General features: G+C 46.8%; 1 protein-coding gene across 1 annotated transcript in view; it reads left to right on the forward strand.

Moving 5' to 3' along the window:
- Positions 1-936: 936 nt before the first annotated feature.
- LOC114310108 (L10-interacting MYB domain-containing protein-like) overlaps positions 937-22,189 on the forward strand; it is a 49,881-nt gene continuing 28,628 nt past the window's right edge. The window contains exons 1-2 of the mRNA XM_082905295.1: positions 937-1,220; positions 12,124-12,131. Coding sequence (XP_082761421.1) covers positions 937-1,220; positions 12,124-12,131 — 292 coding nt within the window. The remainder of the gene's footprint in view (positions 1,221-12,123; positions 12,132-22,189) is intronic.

Consider the following 22,189-nt stretch of genomic DNA (forward strand, 5'->3'; position numbering starts at 1 on the left):
CCTCTTCTCTCCTCTATATAAGGATGGGTGACTCTCCTTTCATATCATAAGTATTTTCCATCACTCTAAGTTTTATAGTCATCCTAATTGAGAGAGATAGAGAGAAGAAGGTGAGCCAAGAATTCAAGGTTCAACTATTAGGGGTATTTTCTTAACTTCTCTAATTCAATGGCTGACAAAGGTATGTTCATTTTATTCTTGAGTTGTATTGAATTCAAGATCCTGTGAATGTTTAATTCTGCATTATTATTATGGTTACATGTATTATTAAATCTTACAGTACTTGCCTCAACTATAGGTGCTTTTATGCTAATACCATGTTTCGTTAGAACCAGATATAGCTAATTGTTTAGCAGCTTTATCTTATCTTGTATCTTGAGAAGGTTGATTGAACCAAATCATTCCTAGTTATAATGACTTGTGACAGCAAAATGAGAAGGGATGAAAGCCTTAGGTGGTAGTTTGGACACTAAAGTCTAACAAGATCTTATTGTTTTCCATAGCATAGTAAGGTGTAGTTCTGATTAACTAAGTAAAAGAGGAAAAATATTAGAAATGTTAGTAAACAAAAGAGAGTTAAATCAGGATCCTTTCTTGGTTCTAATGATCAACTACATATTACAAAATAAATAATTTTTAAAATTGATTTCTTTCATGTGTAAAAACACATTTTCAAAGTTGCACTAGATATTAGAACCAATTTCTTTGTAGTGATTGTGGTGAATTTGTTGCTCAGTTTTGCTGTTAACCTGAATAAAAGTGATGAAATGTTATTGAGCATGTGTCCGTTGAAAATGTGATTAATAGATATTTTAAGTATAATAGACTTTTGTGGGTTTTTTTATACTCCTATGGGTACTTTCTCTCAGATTACAGAGAATGGGTATTCATGGACAAAGTGGCAACGATCGCCTGAGGACTATTTGGACACCAGAAATGGATTGTTATTTCATTGACCTCATGCTAGAGGAGGTTGGCAAGGGGAACCAGATTGATGATCACTTATTCAACAAACAGGCATGGATGCACATGACATCATTGATCAATGCAAAATTCAAATTTCAATATGAAAAAGATGTTTTGAAGAATCGTCACAAGACACTGAGAAATCTCTACAAGGCTGTAAAAAATCTTATTGACCAGAAAGGGTTCAACTGGGATGAAACACGACAAATGGTGACTGCTGATAATAAAGTTTGGGATGATTATATGAAGGTGCAGTTTTTAAAATTTTAGAACTCTGAAATTTTTTGTATTTATTTCTAGAGTTGAGAGGGAGATTTATAATCTGGCTTTGGGCCGTGGAGGAAGTTGGACTGGATAGGGCCGAGCACGTTTGGGCCGAGCTAATTTGGGCCTGTACCGAGTGGGTTTCACTTGGCCGTGGCTCGAGCCCCCTGTTTAGGCTGAGCTAACTGGGGCTTCCTTGGAGTTGATCTTGCTCGGTCCAGGCCCAGGCCCGAGGTCCAGGTCCCATGTTTGGACCGAGCTTACTTGGCCGAGATGACCGCCTGCCAACCCGGGTTCCATGGGTCGCACGCATAGCTCGGCGGGAAATGTCTTCTGTGCACCGGCCAACCTGTCTTGAGCTCGGCTCTGCCGGAATGCTACTGAGCTCAGCCGTTATGGGGCTCGGCGAGTGGAGCACTCAGGCACATTACGCAGCACGGTCGTGGAAGGCCAAGGTAATGCCTCCGGGCTGCCAAGTTCCCGCTAATGTTGTTTGACGGTTTGGTTAGGTGGTGTTCGCTGGATTTGTGCTGACAGATGGGAGAGCAGCTCCACGTGTCGAGAGACTAATGGGTGCAGAGTTGAGTGCAGAAAGTATATAAGCATGACTGCGCCCCCCATGCTGAAAAAAAAAAACATCATTTGGTGAGAGAAACCTAAACACTCAACTCTCTTCTTCTCTCTCTCTATCTCTGAGTGTGTGCTAACTTGACCGTCGGAGGGGTTTTTCGGCAACACACCACCGGGTAGCTCACCGCCATTGTGTTCTCAGGTCGATCGGGTAGATTCCGAGCTTGGACGAAAGGAGTACGGACAGCAACGAATATCTTTTCCCCGTACAATTGACGCCGTCTGTAGGAAAAGGGATAGACAAAACCTCGTCTTCCAAGCTCATCTGATCGCCTTCCATGGCAAACAACGACGAAATACCGTTGTCTGCCATCGACGGTATTACCCTGGAGTCAGTCAGACGGAGAGACGGACTCCCTGCCGTTCCAAACATGGCGGACCTGGAGACGTCCCCAGGTGGACATTCGAGAGACGCGCATGATAAGCGCGCTAGAAGTTTTGGTGACGGACACTGGCGACGAAGAGAATTGCATGCTAGACGTCTGGAGCACAAGTTAAGGGACCAAGACGCCGTCATCCAGAGAATGGCGGCGAAGATGGAAGCTCTCAAACGACATGTTAAAGGGAAGGGTGTTGCTAGAGTGGGAGACCACAGTGAGCGCACCCAACCACGCCGTTCAGGCAGTCAGAGCTAGCGGCACACTCCCTCCCTTTGTATCACCAGAAGTTACAGGGTTGGAGATTCCGACGCGCCTACAGAGAAGTCTAGCGCGCAAGATAGTACCTATCAACCCTCACGTCCGGCGACGACGTCGAGGTATTCCTACTCCGCTCACTCAGAGGACTTGTGGTTAGTCTTGAAGGAGCGGGCTCGCCGGCGAGAGACTCAAAGGGTGCTGGTGCTCCAGCGGCTATCTTACGGGGGTCACGCCAGTGAAGAGGTCATAATGCCACCACCCCGCCCAGCCGTGCTTCTCCTACTAGACACAGATTTGGCGAGGCTGAACGTCACCCCCTTCTCCCTTGAGATAGAAACCACACCGTTCCCCACGGGCTTTCACCAGCCCTAGTTTATGCTCTACGACGGAAAGATCGATCCATACATGCATGTAAGCCACTTCCGGCAGGTCATGGCCGGACATAGGCGCAATGACGCTCTCATGTGCCTTATCTTCCCGTCAAGTTTGGGCGAGCTGGGCTTGAAATGGTTTGAGAGGCTGCCAGAGGAAAGCATCAAAAGGTGGCAACAGTTGGCGGAAGCCTTTGTGACTCGTTTCAAGACTAACACTAAAACGCCAAAGGAGGTGGACCACATTCTCAGTGTCAAAATGGAGTCGAGCGACACACTCAAGGCATACAACTCCAGATACTGGGAAATCTTCAATGAGATTTTAGATTGCCTGATTAACCTGGCAATCACCCAATATAAGCGCGGTCTCCCGGTCGGACATAGGCTGTGAGACTCGCTTACCATGAACCAGCTGACATCTATGGGCCAACTAATGCAGCGTATCAATGAGCACATCCGAGTAGAGGATGATACGGTAGCGTCCATCGCGAAGACAACTCCGGTGGTAACAGACAAGAGGTTGGCTGGCAAGGTACACGCGGTCGGATAGGAGACTAACCGTCCAAATGATCACGCCGAGGAATCTGACTGTGGGTCAAATCATCAAAATCGTGGAAGGGGTCGTCGGAATGACCGAGCTGAATACCCCCGCGATGACGTAGCTGATGTTAACAGAAGGTTGAAAGCTCGGACAGGCATCACTACGGTCTTTAAGATTCCAATCTATCGCATACTTAGTGAAATCCATGACGAGGATTACGTCCGGTTTCCTGTTAAGTTAGGCGACGCGCAAAAGGGTTTTAATCCGTGGTACCGTTGCACATATCACCATGAGCGAGGACACCGGACAGAGGACTGTTTGCCTCTGAAGCAACACTTGGAGGAGTTAGTCGCAGCCGGACACCTAGATCTTTACATTGATGGGGGTGTTAAGGCCGCGCATCCTGCCCCGGCTGATCCGCATGGACCGGATGACTTGGAGGCGCCCCCTCAAGGAGTGGTTAATGTGATCCACGGCATAGTGGAGCCGGGGCGTGTATGCGAGCTCCAAGGAATGATCAAAAAGGTGGAACACATGAGGGAAGTTTTGTCAGTCTAGCCCGCGATTAAAAGGGGGAAGACCGAGGAAAAAGACGTGATTAGTTTCTCCACATGGGACCTAGAGCGTATTCAAACGCCACACAACGACGCCTTAGTGGTCACCCTTCGCGTCAAAGACTTCGATGTCAAACGCATCTTGATTGACCAGGGAAGCTCGGTTGAAATTATGTATTACGACGCGTTCAAACAACTTAAACTCCAAGATACATACTTGACTCCGGCAACTTCACCACTGGTAGGTTTCAACTCGCAACCGGAGTGGCCTTTGGGAAAAATAATTTTACCGGTCAAAGCCGGATCCGTGGTCAAGCAGGTGGAGTTCTGGGTACTGCAGGTGCCGTCTACATATAATTTGATCCTCAGTAGGGGCTGGCTTCACGCTATGCAGGCTGTAGCGTCGACCTACCACCAGGTCATGAGATTCCCTTTGGCTATGGGGAAATTGAGGGAATTTGGGGCGATTAAGTCATGTCGAAGTAATGCGTCGTGGCAGTGAATGAGAACCGAGCTGCCAAAGGCTTCGTGCAAATGATTGAAGGCCCAGAAAACCAGAGTGTCCATGATGACATGGGCACCAGGGTCGAGGACAAAGCTGTTGAAGAATTGGTAGAAATATGGATCGACACGGAAAGTCCAAACAAGTTCTTTTTTCTTGGATCAAGCCTGACCGCTCAAGAAAGGACCGAGATGGTAGAGTTCTTGATGGCAAATATCGAAGTCTTCGCATGGTCGCCCTACGACATGCCTGGCATCGATCCTAGTTTTATTTGCCACCAACTCAATGTTTTCCCTGGTGCACGACCAGTCATTCAGAGAACAAGGAGATCAGCTCTTCATCACGCCGAGGTAGTTGCGGAGGAGGTAAGGAACTTGCTTGAAGCACAGGCTATTCAGGAAGTGCACTACCCTCGGTGGATTTCAAACACAGTCGTAGTACCCAAGAAGAATGGGAAGTGGCTGGTGTGTGTTGACTACAAGACCGTTAACCAAGCTTGCCCTAAGGACAGCTTTCCTCTGCCTAGAATAGACCAGTTGGTGGACCTAACGGCCGGACATAACAGGCTCAGTTTCTTGGATGCTTACCGCGGTTATCATCAGATTGCCATGCGTGGCCCTGACCACGAGATAACCTCTTTCACTAACCCAAGGGGATTATTCTACTATCGAGTCATGCCTTTTGGTTTGAAGAACGCCGAGGCGACTTTCCAAAGGATGGTGACCAAGATGTTTGCTCCTCTGCTTGGCGGGACGATGGAGGCCTACATCGATGACATGGTGGTCAAGATCAAGCAACAGGCTGACCACTTATCCGACCTAGCCGAGATGTTCGCTATTCTTAAACAGCACAGGCTACGCCTGAATGCGTCAAAGTGTGCCTTCTGCGTGGGATCTGGGAAATTCCTGGGCTTCCTAGTCACAAACCGAGGCATCGAGGCAGACCCCACACAAATCAGAGCCGCACAAGAATTGAAGCAGCCTAACTCGGCAAAGGACGTGCAGCATCTTGCCGGTATGGCAGTCACGCTTAACAGATTCATAAGTCGGTCATCAGATTGCTGCTGCCCTTTCTTTCAAGTCTTGAAATCCAAGATTTCATGGGACGAGGAATGCGACAGGGCTTTGGCCGAGCTCAAGGCGTATTTGTCTTCTACTTCTTTGTTGGTGACACCCAAGCCCGACGAAGAACTCTACCTTTATCTGGCAGTTTCTCAACACGCCGTTAGCGCGGTACTTGTCCGGTCAAAAGGTATAAAGCATTTCCCTATCTTTTATGTGAGAAAAATCTTGCTATCGGCAGAGTCGAGGTACTTGCCACTGGAAAAACTAGCTTTGGCGTTGATGATGGCCTCCAGGAATTTGGTGCACTACTTTCATGCTCACACAATTATTGTGTTGACCGAATTTCCCCTAAAAGCCTTGTTCGAGCGAGCGAATTTCTCCGGTCGAATTCTAAAGTAGGCAGTCGAGTTGGGACAATTCGACGTTAAGTTTCAACCCCGAATAGCCATAAAAGCTCAAGCATTGGCAGATTTTGTCGCTGAGTTCTCGCCTGGGATTCACCAAGTATGTTTGGTGGATCTCACCACGGTAGCTGAGGAAGCAAACGAAGATTCAACCGCAATTGCACAGCAGGGCGATGTTGGCGACACAGAACTTGTGCGCCCCGCTATAGAACTCCATCCGGCATGATACATCAGCCCGGCGGTACGACGACGGACTTAGGCATAACAGACCAACCTGTTGGGTCCAGTATCGCGTCATCGAGGGGGGAGAAAGTGGAACCGATCAGCATTGAACCTGAAACTGAACGGCCGAGCGACCATGATCCCAGCAACTTTCAAGCCTCCTAAGATCCCTCAAAGTGTTAAAAACTCTTCGTCGGCGAAATGTGAAAACTTTTTGTAGATGGAGCCTCAAACCGCCACAGTGTTGGGCTAGGCATAGTTTTGATCTCGCCAGATGGTCTGACCATCGAACACTCTATCATCCTCGGATTTGCCACATCAAACAATGAGGCTGAATACGAGGTGCTACTGGCCGGACTTAAGAGCGCACTCCAGGTGCGCGCATCTTAGCTGATGGTTTACAGCGATTCCCAACTTGTTGTCAACCAAGTGTCTGGGGTTTATGAAGCTAAAGATGACAGAATGATAAAGTACCAAGCTTTGCTAAGAGACCACATCAAGCGATTCCAGGTGATAAGGGTCCAACAAATTGGATGGGAAGAAAACGGCCGCGCGGATGAGTTAGCTGGTCTGGCTTCCATGGTCGACCGAACATCTCCCAGTCCTCTCCTGATTGAGTTCCTTCCGAGGCCTAGCATAGAGGAACCCGAGTAGACAGAAGCACTCTGCACCAAGCTTGGCCCTTCTTGGATGGACCCTATTATCTTCTTCCTAAAAGAGCGGACCCTTCCGGCTGATAAAAAGGAAGCGCATAAAGTCCGGATGAAGTCAGAGCGGTTTTGGCTCTCTCCATCTGGCGCTTTTATACAAGAAGTCTTTCACTGGTCCTTATCTCAAGTGTGTACACCCAAACAACATGGAAGCTTTCTTGTACGAAATTCACAGAGACATATGCGGCAGTCACATCGGGGGCAGATCTTTGGCCTATCGAGCTATCTCGCAAGGGTATTGGTGGCCGTGCATGCAAGCGGACGCTCAGAAATATGTTCGCAAATGTGAGAAGTGCCAGAAGTTCGCCCACCAAATTCACCAGCCGGCCAGAGAACTTCTTCCCCTCACAAGCCCTTGGCCTTTCGCGATGTGGGGGCTGGACATAGTGGGACCACTCCCAATGGCACCAGGCAACTGAAAGTTCTTCATCGCGACTACGGACTACTTCACCAAATGGGTTGAAGCTGAGCCCTTAGCAACTATCAAGGAGAAAGACGTCAAACGGTTTGTCTGGCAGAATATGGTAACGCGGTTTGGCCTCCCCAAGATTCTGATTTTTTATAATGGCACCCAATTTGACGGGCGCTTATTTAGAGGATTTTGTGAGGAATTAAAAATTGAATTTTACAACTCCACCCCGGCTTACCCGCAGTCTAACGGCCAAGCCGAAGCATCAAACAAGACCATTCTTGATGGGTTGAAAAAAAACACTTGAGAAAGCTAAAGGAAAATGGGCCGAGGAACTCCCAAGTGTCCTTTGGGCATACCGGATGACCCCGAGGCGATCTACCGGGAAAACTCATTTCGCCTTGGCATATGGCATGGAGGCGGTCATCCCATTGGAAGTTGGCATGCCCACCCTCCGCAGTGAAAGTTTTGAACCCGAGCTGAACTCTGAAGCCATTGCCCTGGAATTGGACCTAGTGGAAGAGCGTCGAGACAAGGCTCTAATCCATGTGACCGTATACCAACAAAAGCTTTCCAAAAAATACAACAAATCGGTGCACCCCAGACTGTTCAAAGTCGGGGATTGGGTTTTAAGAAAGGTGATGGGCAACACACTAGTGCCGGGGGAAGGCAAGCTAGGGGCAAACTGGGAAGGACCTTACAAGATAACCGGTCTGGCGGGTAAGGGGGTGTAGACATCCCATTTTTGACCGTCCTCAAGACTTGGACGTCACAGCTTGAACACTCGGTGATCATCCATGTTCGTGTTTGTTTTGAGTTTCCGGAGGTCTTGGCTACGCGCCTTGCCTCAGGATCTCTCGACTTACTTGTTCTGTGCTTGGTTTTATACCAAGGACTTGTTTGTTTTTTGCACCTAAAGGTAGGGAGTAGCTTGCTAGCTACCCCTGATACCCACCGACCATAGCTTGAGGCCACCGGCCGTGTTTTGAGGCTACCAGCCATTGGTGAAATAGTCCATTGGCTGGTCGACATTTTGTGTGGCCGGCCGACCACCTGTTTGGCCAATGGCCTCTTTTTCTGGCCGGTACCACCTTTTTGCCTTTTACAGGCATAATGCATGCCAGCTATGCCAGCTGGAATGCACGGACCCTCCTCCCCATGCACGAGTGTGGCTGTTTTGCCCCTTTTGCACCTTTTTGGTCTAGCTTCTTGAGGAAGCTTGGACCTTTGTGTTAGCTTCCTCAAGAAGCATGAACCCTGTCCCAGCTTCCTCAGGAAGCCTTGGCCCCTTTGCCTTGGCTTCTTTAAGAAGCCTTGGTCCCTTTTGTTAGCTTCTCTTGGAAGCTTACACTTTTGTTGGTTTATATAAGAGCCCCATCCTCCTCCTTTATGGAGGTTGAGAAAAACCAGAGCAAATTACATATATATATATATCTGATATACATCTTCTCTCTCTATATCTCCCTCTCTCTCTCTTCATTTGTGTGTGTTTGAGGGCCTAAAAGGGTGATTTGTTCTTACTTTTGCACTAAAACACACACCATTACACCATACTTCAACTTTGGGAGGTGTTGAGGGTTTATTCTTGAGGTTTTGAGCTAGTTTTGATCAGAAGAAGGTGGCTAGACTTGCTGTTCTTGAGGTGTTCTTCAAGGACAACACTTTTGCTTTAGATTCCCCAATCTTGCACTAGCTTTTGACCTGCTTTGCATATTGATTTGAGCTTCATGTATAACTGAAAAAAGTCTTGTATTTGCATGCTTAAGATACTTCATTAAGGTCATTTTGTTGTTTGAGGTCGATCTCCTCCTCTTAGGCCTTGTTTGGCCCTTTTTGTGCTCTCTTTGATAAGCTTCGGGGACTTTTGTGTATTGGCCTTCTCACCATTGAAATCCAGTGGATTTTTAGTGCTGAAGAAGGGGTTTTGAAGTATTGCATAGGGGAGGGACACCCCTCTCCCTTGGTCTCTCTTTTGTTTGCATTTTTGGCCCATAAGGGTAGCATGTATGATTAGTTGTTCTTGGCTTCATTCCAGAGGTTTTTGGGTGTTATTGGGTCATATTATGCCTCTTTTTTTGGTCGGATTAAAGGTCCCTTGCATGCATGATATACTTGCTTTGTATTTCCCCGTTATGCCTAGAAGTGCATCATGCATTTAACCTACTATGCTCTCATGTTTTGGCCTAACTTTGTGAAGTTCTTAGCCATGTCTTACCATGCTTAAGGTCTGTTGGGAGCTTATTTGATCATATTTACCATGTTTGGTATAGCCCCTTTGTATTTTGGCTTGTGAGCCTTGAGGGTGTGAGTCATGAGCATGTTTTAGTTGGGTTGTTTCAATGATTTGGAGTCATTTCACATGCCATTTCAGTCCTTAATCCATGTTCCTATGCTTGTATCCATCACATTTTTCATGCCTTGAAGAGGTGTCCTTTTGTGCCTTGAAATGAGCATTGTGTATGCTTATGTATTTAAGTTTTTGGGGTTGCCATATCAGTGGGTTTTGGGGCATATTTTGATGCATAAAAACTCTATTTTGGGTTGCTTAGTTCATGCCATGTTTGCTTGGGGTAGGTGTTGAGCAATGCTCTCTTTTGTGGCCTTGAATACCTTCTATTTTGCATCCATTCCCTAGCATGTCTTGGTGTCATCTTTTGCATGCTTTTCAGAGTTTAACATGAGTGTTTAATGTCCAAGCATATTGCCTTTAAATATGCTTAGAGTTGTCTCCTTCCATGCTTAGACGATAGGCCTTGGTGTGTGCATGCCTGCATGCATAAGTTGTGTCATTTTTTACCCTTTTGGCCACTGTCTTAGGGTGTGGCTGAGGCCTCCCATTTCAGTCTAAGTCCATTATTGTACATAGTTGTATGTTTGACTTGTTGCCTCTCGTTGCATGCTTGCATTGTACCATGTTTGCATCACATGTTAAATTGCATTGTATTGCCTCTTCCATGATTAGCACATTGCATGCTTGCATAATAGATTGCATTGCATTTGGCATGTTTTGCATGTTAGCCTCATGTTACATTCTTGAGCCATGTTTGTATACATGCAATGCATTGCATTGCATGGTTTGGGGTGTCAAACCAAGCATGAGGATTGAGAGTGTTCATACTCCAAGTGACGTAACACGTCTCAATCCTCGGTCCCCGACGCCCTTGATCTCAATATGATAGGGTGTTGGCATTCATCTCTTTTGTTGCATGCATTTTACATTGAATGGCAAACTTGGCCTTTTAGGCCATCATGCATCAAAATGCATAATTGATGGCCCGAGGGCCGAGGGTCATGCTCCCTTGAGTCCATTGCATGATGGGGAGTGTAGCCATGCTCACATTTGCTTGAAAATTCCATGCTATACACTGTTTGCCCTCTGTTGCTGTCAACTGCCGGATTCTGCAAGAAGGAATAGCCGGCCGGCTACTTGGAGTGCCGACCGACCAAATACAATTAGCCAGTGGCTTAACCAATGGTCGATGACCACTCCCTTCGGCCGGTGGTGTTCCCACTTGGTCGGTGATGCTCCCCAGTGTTCAGAGAAGTATCCTTAGGACTTGTGCAAATTTTCAGAGGAGCAGGGCAGTGTAAACAGAGGCAACAGTGGCATGGTACGGGTTTCCGGGCGAGACGAGTCAAGCATGCATCATTCGCGCATTCCGAGGCAGAGCTGCGGCAGTCTCTTTAGCTTCATATTTAAAATATTTTTGTGATTAATTTGTTAATTAATTAAGAGGGTTTGTAATAATTAATTAGCTAGGATAGTTGATTCATTATTCGGACTGTATTATTCTTTTGGACCCTCCGAGCGAGGGTAATTGTGTAATAAGTGTGTGTGAGTATGTGTATGTCTTCCAACCCCACTTCTTTCTTCCCTTTTATTTACTAGCTTTCGATGGCTAGTATTAGGACATATTTAAATTAGCATACCCTATGTTACGCATGCGTGCATTCATACATTTGTTTTGCATGCATCGGGCTTGGCGCATCATACTAACTGCATTTGTGTTTCAATTCCAAATTGAATACGTGTTGGTTGTAGCATTTCGCATGTCATTTTAGAATAGCCGAGCCTATTGTATTTGCATTCCTGCATGTGTTGCATTAGGCATTTCTGTATAGTTAGGATCATGCATGGATTTCTAACATAGCTTTTGTTTTGGCTTGGAGTACTCAATAAGCTTTTACGCTTTAGCATCCTTGCATGCGTGTGAGTGTTGCCATGACAACATGATTACCATGAGGCTATTTTCTTATGTGATATAACTACTTGAATGCCTGTGGATGGAGGTTGAATTACCTAAATTAGAATAATGCATTAAAACCGTGAGTTTTAAACCCACTTGATAGTGGCAAAAACCATCTTTTCTAAAGCCCACTTGAGGGTGGCAAAACCTGCATTTTAGCCTACTTACGAGTAGCAAACTGCTTTAAAAAACAAACATGAAATGTTTTGTTCTAACTCAGGTGATTCAGTCTATACTTGTATGCTGTGCGCATCACATAGTAAATCTAGGCTAATAACCGGAATAAGAACGCATAATATTTTCAAAACAAGATATCATGGTTAGTAGAGGCCGATCTTCAGATCGGGTGAGAGGGAGTGCTCATAGCTGGTGATGACGGACCCAAGTTCCCGAGCCGAGGCATCTCTGGTGATGACGGACATGTGGCCTTAGGCAAACGAGTCAGGGTTTCCCAAATTCTTCCAAAATAAAATATTTAAGTGGCGACTCTGTATCTAGCAAAGCAGTCCATGTTTGGCACTTCTTTACAAAAATCTATTTTTCAAAACGATTTGCCAGATTTGGACTCTTTGGTTCAGATTAAGAACCGTGACAATTAGAGTCCGAACTGTAGTGAGCCCAAAACGAACAAAACGGGACTCATCCTCCCGGGGCGTTCGGGGACGTCTACAGTTTCTGGCGACTCTACTGGGGATAATAGAGAACTTGACTCGAACTCATAATATTTTGTTTTGACTACACTTATGTGTTTCTTTGCATTGCATGTGCATTGGTGCGCCTAGGACATCGTGTTGGCCATCTGCTATTCCTGAACGGTTTACCGGAGGCTTGCCTTGTCAAGGCATGACCATAAGGTGACCGGTTGCGGGCTCTGCCAGTATGGGAACACAAATCTCGATTTTTACCGAGGCACCCTTTTGACCATTCGACCTAGTGCATATTCGGAATCCATAGTGACCATTCCAAACTAGGACAGGTTGCTTACCCGATTATAGGTTGTTTGAAACCGCTGCGTGCGTAGTGAAACCCTTGCTCTTGACAAAATAGGACAGAGAAACCCTACCCCAACATAGGGGCGTATTGGCTCTCATTTACTTGCTATGTGCTTCTAGAGTGTATCTCTATAGGGAATGCGTGAATCAGTTTGCAAGTTTGAGAATCAGGTCTGCGGGCACCAGTGTTTGAGAATCAGTTATCTGCGGGTATCAGATTCAGTTTTTTCGGGGACAGTGATTCGGGGGGAAGATAATAATCAGCATTTGAGAACAGTCTTTTCAGCTTATCGACTACGTGTTGTTGTGCCCAACTGCATGTCGTGTGTTTATTTAAGCCGTTACGCTGTCCGGTTGTCTGTTTATTTATTTCCTTATATGCTTTATTTATCGTTTTGCTAGGTAGTTTAGCACGATTGCTTCTGACCCAGTAGATATTCCCCAAGCACCCTGGATTAGAGGTCGCCGACTCTATCGATCTGAGGATCTGGTAGACGGACAACCAGTGTACTACTGATTACCCTCGGTTCCTAGACGGAGGGCAATCAGGCAGAGAATATCAGTTCAGCGATCAGTACAGAGGGCTTTATCTACCCCACCTGAATACAGTAGAGATCAGGGTTCTGTTTCTCCCGCAGAGAGAGAATATATACCAGAAATTCAATCAGATTAGAGCAGTATAGTGAGCTTAGAGGAGACGGTGCGCCAGCTCCAAGAGAGCATGAAAACTATGCAGCAAGACGCTGTTCGACAGGCAGAGTTTGCCAAGCAACAGGCCACGGTTATGACTGAACGAGCAGAGTTAATCGTGAGGCTACAACAGCAAGCCGGAGCATCTGCTTCGCATCAAGCTCCTCCCCCGCCAGGAGTTCCAATACTCGGGGAGACAGCTAATGTTCAGAATGATACGGACATTCCCACAGGGCCACCTCCGCCCCCAATCCTACCTCAGATCCTACCCCAGTTATCCAAAACACCCACAAACCTACCGGACTCTCCCTTTGAGTTCGAGACAGATCCCACCACATTGAAGCTGAGCAAGATTGAAAAGTTGTTCAAGAGATCCCAGGGAGTCAAGACCATCCTTGATATTGAAGATGGGTACACTGATGCAGCTGTGACGCTGCCGGACCGATTCAAGATGCTGCACATTGACCGGTTTGATGGATCCGGGGATCCCATGGTACACCTGCATTTGTTTTCAGACATCTTAAGGCCGATATGCCTCACCAGACTGCAGAAGCTGTCTCTATTCGGCCGGACCCTATCGGGTGTGGCGGCCATCTGGTATGCCAAATTAGAAGATGATGTCAAGAGAAATTGGGACGAGATGGCTGAGGCCTTCATTGCGCAATACTCGTATAACACGTAAATCGAGATTACGACCCGTGATCTTGAGACAACGAGGCAGGAGCCTAAAGAGAGCTTTTCGGAGTTCGTGACCAGATGGAGGGCTAAGGCCTCAATGATGACCCTAAGGCCCATAGATAAAGATCAAATTCGGATGATTGTGCGCAATCTCCAGCCTAAGCTGATGTAGAAAATGATCGTGCTCCCCTTCCCTACCTTTGCTGATCTGCATGAGATGGGAGTACAGATCGAGGATGCCTTGAAGCAAGGCCTAATTGATAATAATCAGGAGCAACCCAGAAGAACTTTCAATCGCAACACCAATGGAGGCCCGAGCGGCGTTACAACTGCAAGAGCCTCAGAAGTGAGCATGGTCACCACCATTCCCCCTCCCCCTCCAAGACCCATGGCAGCTATGCCTTTCTCCAGTGCGTTCGGAAGCAATACACAAACAACCAGATACCCACCCAAAAACCAAAGAACCTTCGCTTCACTATATATGCCCCTGTCCAAAGCTCTGGGGGTTTTAATCAGAAAAGGGCACTTGAAGCCCCTAGAGCCGCGGCCATTGCCGGAAAGACTTCCCCCTACCTACAACCCAGCCAAATATTGCGCATTTTACCAACAGCACGGTCATGACACCGACCAGTGCTTCCGATTACGTCATGAGGTTCAAGATCTCATCGATAACGGGGTGATTTTGCCTCCCGAGAAACCTAATGTTTCAACAAACCCTCTCCCACCACACAACCAAGCTCTACCTCCCAAAAGAATCAATTTTATCCAGACTGGGGTCGTGTCTTACGATCCTAGCATATATATCACTCCTTCCCACCTACCTGAGCCGGAGGTGTTCCTTCCTGACTGCACTGACTTGTGCATGTTAGACATCTCCAGAACCTAACCAGAGCCAATGGTGATGACCTTCAAAGATGGGACAGGGATGATTTCAAAGGAGAATGGGATTGTTGAGCCAGAATCTGAGGAATCTGGGAGTTTTGCTGAGGAAGCCTACAATCTGAGTGATTATATTCTGTCAGTAGGCCAGGTTCGGCCCATTGTAGAATTGCCGGAGAGGGCAGAGCTGTGTATGATCCGAGGGGATGGATTTGAGCAGGGGACAGATAATTTGACGGCTATGGAAGAGGACCTTGCCAACCTCCAGTTTTTCAATGACCAAGATCCAGGGGACGCAGCAGTCAACTGGTTTGATTATGAGGAATCGGCAGAGGCTACCGGGTGGTTGGATGATCAACTGGATGTTGTGAAAGAATTCCAACCAAAATGAGGCCTGGCAGGGACGAGAATGTCAGTGACGGCCGGAACGACCGACGAGCAGAGTACATCGCCGAAGAGCGCCGGTGTCGAGAATTTCGCTCAGGATCGGAGCATTTTGAATACGGGAATTATTGGACAGACAGCTGTACTGACACAATCGGAACAGGAAAGGTTTGAGGATTCTGAGAGAATCAGGAAAGCTAAAGCCCATGTGGGAACTGAAAGTGCTGCGTGTACAAGGACGGAGAATGCTGCGAGCATGTGAACATAAAGTACTGCGAGTGTGATCATACCGGAGCCGAACAGGTGTCTGTCGGCTGCCGATGGAATGTGGTGGGAAGACGACGATCTATGTCTTGCCCACACGGATGAGGATTGGGGAAGTAACCAGCCGGACGATACCTGGTACATCGGCGAGGTCGATCATATGACTAGGAGTGGACGATATTTCAAGCCTCCACCTCTAGATCAGCCAGAGGCATCTGAGAAGGATAAGGAAGCTGAAATACAGAAGGAGAAGCTATTTGAAGATGAGGCTGTACTCAAACAGCTTAAAAAGATACAGGCAGACATCTCTATTTGGGGACTGCTTATGGCATCGCGAGTGCATCGACAAGCTGTCTTATCGGCCATGGACAAGGCCAAGCTCTCAATAGACACCACGCCCGAACAGCTGATGGGCTTAGTTTTTCCGAGAGGAGCTACCCCGATGTTAACTTTCTCCGACAAGGAATTACCACCTGAGGGTGCGAATCACAACAAGCCACTCTACATCTCTGTGGAGTGTAGAAATAAATGGATACCGGTGGTTCTTATTGACACATGGTCCGCCATCAATGTGTGTCCAGCAAGGACTGCCTATGCAATCGGTTTAAAGACCGCCGACTTTGTGCGGCCCAGGTAATTCTGGCGTACGACAACACAAGCAGAGAAGTCATAGGGATAGTGAAAATTTAGACCAAGGTTGGGCCGGGGCAGCATGAAATTGACTTTCATGTCCTAGAGGTTCCCGCCACTTTCAATCTACTCTTGGGGCGTCCGTGGTTGCATCAAGTGAAGGCAGTTTCTTCTACCTTGCATCAGATGGTGAAATACCCCCATGGAAAGGGAGTAGCCATTGTTTTTGGAAATTCATCGATCCATTCACCGCCGGAGGTGTCTTCACCAGTCCCAGAAATTGAGCACGGTATGGAGGATGTGTTCTTATCCGGTTTCACTCTGGCTGAGGCCCGAGTCGTGCAAAACATTTTGGCTGTTAATGAGGGGGTGTATGTCAGTGCTCAATCAGTATACCTCATGAACAAGCTTCAACACATCCCAGGGATGGGATTAGGAAAGTGCGGCCGGCAGGGCATCGCAGCATTGGCCGAAGTGCCACACAACCCACATACCTTTGGTTTGGGTTATCTACCCACCAAAGAGGATTGGATAAGGAAAGGCAAGAAGATGACTGGGAGAGCCAGAGCAAAGCAGGTAGGGAAGCTTTTTGAGTTAATGCACTGACCCATCTAGGGTACCCTAAATGGACGTTTCGTCCGGGAAGGGGAGGACTTTGCATTTTGTGGCTTCCCAGAGCCATGGTTGAACGCGGAGAGGAAGCGCGTGCCGGGGTTTGAGATATTCTTCGACCTGCAGTTATCTGGGGGTGACGTTGTCGAAGAGCAGACGGACCCATTAGCTGAGGCTGAGCAGAACAAGAAACTGGAGTCTGAGGACGTTGAAATCGAAATGGGGGTAGCACTGGCTTGTCTACTTTCAGATCCTCTGATCGAACAGAAGTGCTTGGGGGATAACTTCTCGGTGTCCATGATCGGGAATGAAACGGCTGCGGGCCTACCAGCAAACATTTTGGATGCATCCATCGCACCCTCTCTCATTTGACAGTATGAAGAGGGATTTTTATCAGGTAACATCGGGTCAGGTAGTGAGCCAGAATCTGATTCCACCGAGTCTTGTGAGTTGAAATCAGGTTCCAGCTTAACTGAGTCTGAGTCCGGTCTTCCTGGGGGTGATAACCCAAATGCCACAGTCCTGTCTAGGTCGTCTTTTTCTTTCTCTTTCGAGTTTGTTGTAACAGAAGAATCGGACGGTTTGGAAGTACTTAATGAGAATGATGTGGATGTAGTTTCTGAGCACTTTTCTGTGCCTTTGATTTATTGCTTGAATCAAGACTTTCAAAATTTTGACAAAAACGACGAGGAAGAAATTCCTCCGATTTTGCAACGATTAATTGATCAAGAGCAGAAAAGATTTGTTAAACCTTTAGTGGATAAAATCACTACTGTGAATATTGGTACTGAGAAGGACCCGCGGCTGGTCCAGATCGGGTCCACGTTGTCTTTAGAGGAATGCGAGCGCTTAGTCGCTTTATTAAAAGATTTCAAAGATGTTTTTGCGTGGTCCTACGAAGACATACCTGGAATCGATCCTGAGATTGTACAGCACCGGATCCTTCTTGACCCCGGGGCCTGACCCATCAAACAGAAACTCAGAAGGATCCACCCCGACTGGGCCATCAAAATTAAGGAAGAGGTCACCAAGCAAATTGACGCAGGTTTCCTACTGGTATCCGAATACCTGACTTGGTTGGCCAATATTGTTCCAGTGCCGAAGAAGGATGGCAGGATCCGGATATGCGTGGATTTTAGGGACTTGAACAGAGCCAGTCCGAAGGACGACTTTCCCTTGCCCCATATTGATGAGTTGGTGGACTTCACAGCGGGGCATGCTTTGCTTTCGTTCATGGATGGCTTCTCAGGCTATAATCAGATAGTGATGGCACCTGAAGACCGGGAAAAGACTGCATTCACCATCCCGTAGGGGACTTACTGCTACAGGGTGATGCCGTTTAGGTTGAAGAATGCTGGAGCTACATATCAATGGGCCACGACAACAATATTGCATGACATGATCCACAAAGAGGTTGAGATGTACGTGGACGACATGATTGTCAAATCCAAAGAAAGAGAGGGCCACTACACCGTCTTGCAAAAGTTCTTTTAAAGGATCAGAGAATTTCGATTGCGGCTAAATCCTCAGAAGTGTACGTTTGGTGTTACAGCGGAAAAAATGCTGGGGTTTCTGATTACACAGAGAGGTATCGAAGTCGACCCTTCCAAAATCAAGGCCATCTTAGAAATGCCACCACCAAGGACTGAAAAGGAGGTGCGAGGCTTTTTGGGTAAAGTGCAATTCATAAGGCAGTTTATCTCAAAATTAACCTTGACTTGTGAACCACTTTTTGGTCTCCTGAAAAAAGGAACGAAGTTCCACTGGGACGGTCGATGCCAAGCTGCTTTTGAACAGATCAAAGAATACTTACAGAACCCACCCGTGTTGTCACCGCCAGAGCCGGGAAGACCGTTGATATTGTACCTTTCAGTGACTGAGACTACAATGGGCTGCATGCTCGCGCAAGAATCAGAGGACAAAGTGGAGAGAGCCATCTACTATCTGAGCAAGAAGATACTAGAGTATGAGACTCGTTACACGCCATTGGAGAAAGCTTGCCTAGCTTTGGTATGGGCTACCAGGAAGCTACGGCACTACCTGTTAGCTCACTCCGTAATGTTGGTTTCACGACTAGATCCCATCAAATATCTTTTCGAGAAACCGGTGCTTACGGGTAGGCTAGCTCGTTGGTTGCTGTTGCTTTCCGAATTCGATCTAAAATATGTGACGTGCAAGTCAGTCAAGGGAAGGGCAGTAGCAGAATTCTTAGCCGATCATCCCATGAAAGGAGGGGAAGCAGTTGAGTATTTATTCCCAGATGAGACCATTTTGCATATTGAAGATGAGTCTTAGACAATGTACTTTGACGGAGCATCGAACCAGTATGGATATGGGATAGGGGTATTGCTGATAGCACCCGACAATTCCCGTATCCCTTTAGCATTTAAACTCCGATTCAAAGTCTCAAACAACGAAGCAAAATATGAGGCGTGCATTGCCGGTTTAGAAGCAGCCCTGGAACTAGGGGCAAAACGGTTGGACGTCATCGGGGACTTAAACCTTGTTGTGTCTCAAGCAAAAGGAGATTGGAAAGTCAAAGAAGAAAAGATGATAATGTATCACCAGACCTTGGACTTGTTGATTCCTCGGTTTGAGAAGTTAAACTTTGCTCATCTAGTAAGAGAGAACAACAGGTTTGCAGATTCATTAGCAACTCTATCTTCCATGATAGACATCCTGTTTGGAGTCCGGATGCGTCCAGTCATTATTAACCAGAAATTTGCGCCAGCCTACGAGTTGATTGCTGCTATAGATGAGGTTCAGGACGAGAACCTGTGGTATTACGACATTTGGAACTTCTTGGAGAAGGAGGCATATCCACTAAAGACAAATGCCAAAGATAAAAGGGCAATCAGAAGAATGGCCGTTCAATTCATCAGCTGTGGGGGTAAGCTATAAAAGAGAGGCCATCTGGGAATGCATAAGCTGTGCGTTAAAGCTGAAGAATTGAAGCGCCTGATGGGGGCCATCCATGGAGGGGAATGCGGTGCACATATGAACGGAGTAATGCTGGCCAAGAAGATCCTCAGACAGGGTTACTACTGGTCCACCATGGAGGAAGATTGTATTGGCTTTGTTCGGTGATGCCACAAATGTCAGATCCATGCAAACCGCATGAACATCTCGCCATCAAAGCTGTACAACATGACTTCGCCATGGCCATTTTCAGTTTGGGGAATCGATGTGATCGGCGCTGTTACTCCGAAGGGGTCAAACGAGCATGAGTTCATCCTGGTCGCGATAGATTACTTTACAAAGTGGGTTGAGGCCCAATCCTATGCGGTGTTGAATGCATCACATGTTGCGAAGTTCATCAGAAACAACATCATTTGTCGCTATGGGGTCCCAAATGAGATAATTTCAGATAATGGTTCTCACTTCAAGAGGAAGTGATTGACTTGTTGGAGAAATACAATGTGGCTTTTCACAAGTCATCTACATACCGGCCTCAGACCAATGGAGCGGTTGAGGCCGCCAACAAGAATGTCAAGTGCATTTTACAGAAGATGGTGGAAACCTACCGGGACTGGCCAGATAAGCTGTCGTTCGCTTTGTGGGGTTACTGGACTTCAATTAAAACTTCTACTGGGGCGACTCCGTACTCATTGGTTTATGGGATGGAGGCTGTTCTACCTATTGAAGTTGAGGTTCCGTCTTTGAGAGCGCTGGCTGAGTGTCAGATAGCCGAGACAGATTGGCAGCAGAGCAGATTTGAAGAATTTATGCTCTTTGATGAGAGAAGACTGAAAACATTGTACCATGTTCAAAGTTATCAGCGCAGAATTGCCCGGGCTTTCAACAAGAAAGTTAAGTCCAGGAATCTAAAAGAAGAAGATTTGGTGCTCAAGGACAACCGAGCTCCCATCCATGACCCAAGGGGCAAGTTCAGGCACAATTGGACTGGTCCCTATATCATTAAGTCAATCTGGTCAGGTGGGGCTGTGGTTCTGATGGACCTAGATAGCCTAGAATTTTCACAACCAATCAACATGGACAAGTTGAAGAAATATTACTCCTGAGAGGCTCGCTAGGCCGAAAACCCGAAAGGGCGACCTAGGCAAAATTTAGAGCATAGAAAATTTGAAATTAGAAAAACTGAGTTCGCAAGGTTAAAAACCCGCAAAGGGCGGCCTTGGCAAAAGTTAGAGCGCAAAAGGAGTGTGAAAATACTCGAGTGAACTCAAGCCTGAACTACGTAAGGCTTGATTCCCATATTTGGGATACGTAGGCAACTTCATCCTGAAGTTCAGCCATAAACTTTTCCCCGATCAACTTTGTCCATTTGATCACCTCGACCATCTTTGTCTATTCAGCATTCAAGAGTTCGGTTATGATTTCCGGTGCAGTGCTTTTCAGACTAGGGGCAACTTTCCGTTGCCATGAAGTGCTGCGGTACTATTTAGACTAGGGGCAACTTTCCAGTTGCTAGGATCCGAGGTTGTGCATCTTAGTGACAGATTTCAGGCATGTCCAGTTCTGATCCATATCGAAAATGACTTTGAAAAGTTTTGATAAAAGTTGACTTTGTTCAAATTAATCTTTTTACAACTTAGACCATTTTTGGACCAAAGCGGAGAATTTTCAGTACCCACAACCTTCAATTTCATTGATTTCAATACAGAGTTCTCCTGCTCTTGCATACAAATTGAAGTTGCTTTTTTTTATTTATTATTACATTCATAAAGAAAACTTGAAAGTTCTAATAAGGCAATAAATCCGGGGCATAGATGAGTCAGGTGCTCCTGCGCCCCCTCCCAGAGCTGGTCAAAGCCTCTGATGCCAAGCTGGGCCCAATCTGTGCCTCTTCATTGAGCCAATCTATGCACTCATCAGACAAAGTGCAACTGAAAGTGGGAGCGGGGGCTAAGAGCTCTCTAGTCCTCCATGCTGTAGCATACCGGGCGAGCTGTGCGTCTCGGACCGGGAATGTAGCCGGGTACTCTATCCTCTCTGGTGGACAAGTTTGATCATGACCGAACTGGCACCGGATCCGGAACGAAAAATAGAAGACACAGTGTGTCATGCCAATCAATTGAATCCCAGGTTGACGGGTCATGTTGTAGCTCATCACCGGTAGGTCGAGCCAAGGGCACCGCCAAGCAATGCGGTCTGCGGACAAGCTGCACATCCAATCAAACCACCATCGCTCATCAAGGGCATCAACTAGGCGTTGCCGAAAGAAGTAGCCGTGAGCTGAGTATGCTGGGCAAGAGTCCAGAACCTGCAACTTGTCCATCAACCACACTTGGGAAGGGATGAAAAACGAGAGAATAAAGAATAGAGAGATGTATGATGTGAGAAAAGTAAGAAAAGGGCTTTGTGAGAAAAATTGAGCTTGAGGGTCGAGTGATGTAAGCCATACAAATATGACATTGGGTGGGAAACATTACCTGCAGTAGTAGTGGACTCCCCGCAAATCTGGTTGTCTCTCGGCGATAAAAGGCATCCAAGCTCATCAATGTCTCAGCCAGAGTCATGGCAATGTAGCCCTTGCTCTCCTTCAAGCCTTGGGAAACCTCAATCAATCGGACGTTA

This window comes from Camellia sinensis, chromosome 14 (assembly GCF_055761805.1).
Source record: "Camellia sinensis isolate YWXY chromosome 14, ASM5576180v1, whole genome shotgun sequence".
Lineage (NCBI taxonomy): Eukaryota > Viridiplantae > Streptophyta > Magnoliopsida > Ericales > Theaceae > Camellia > Camellia sinensis.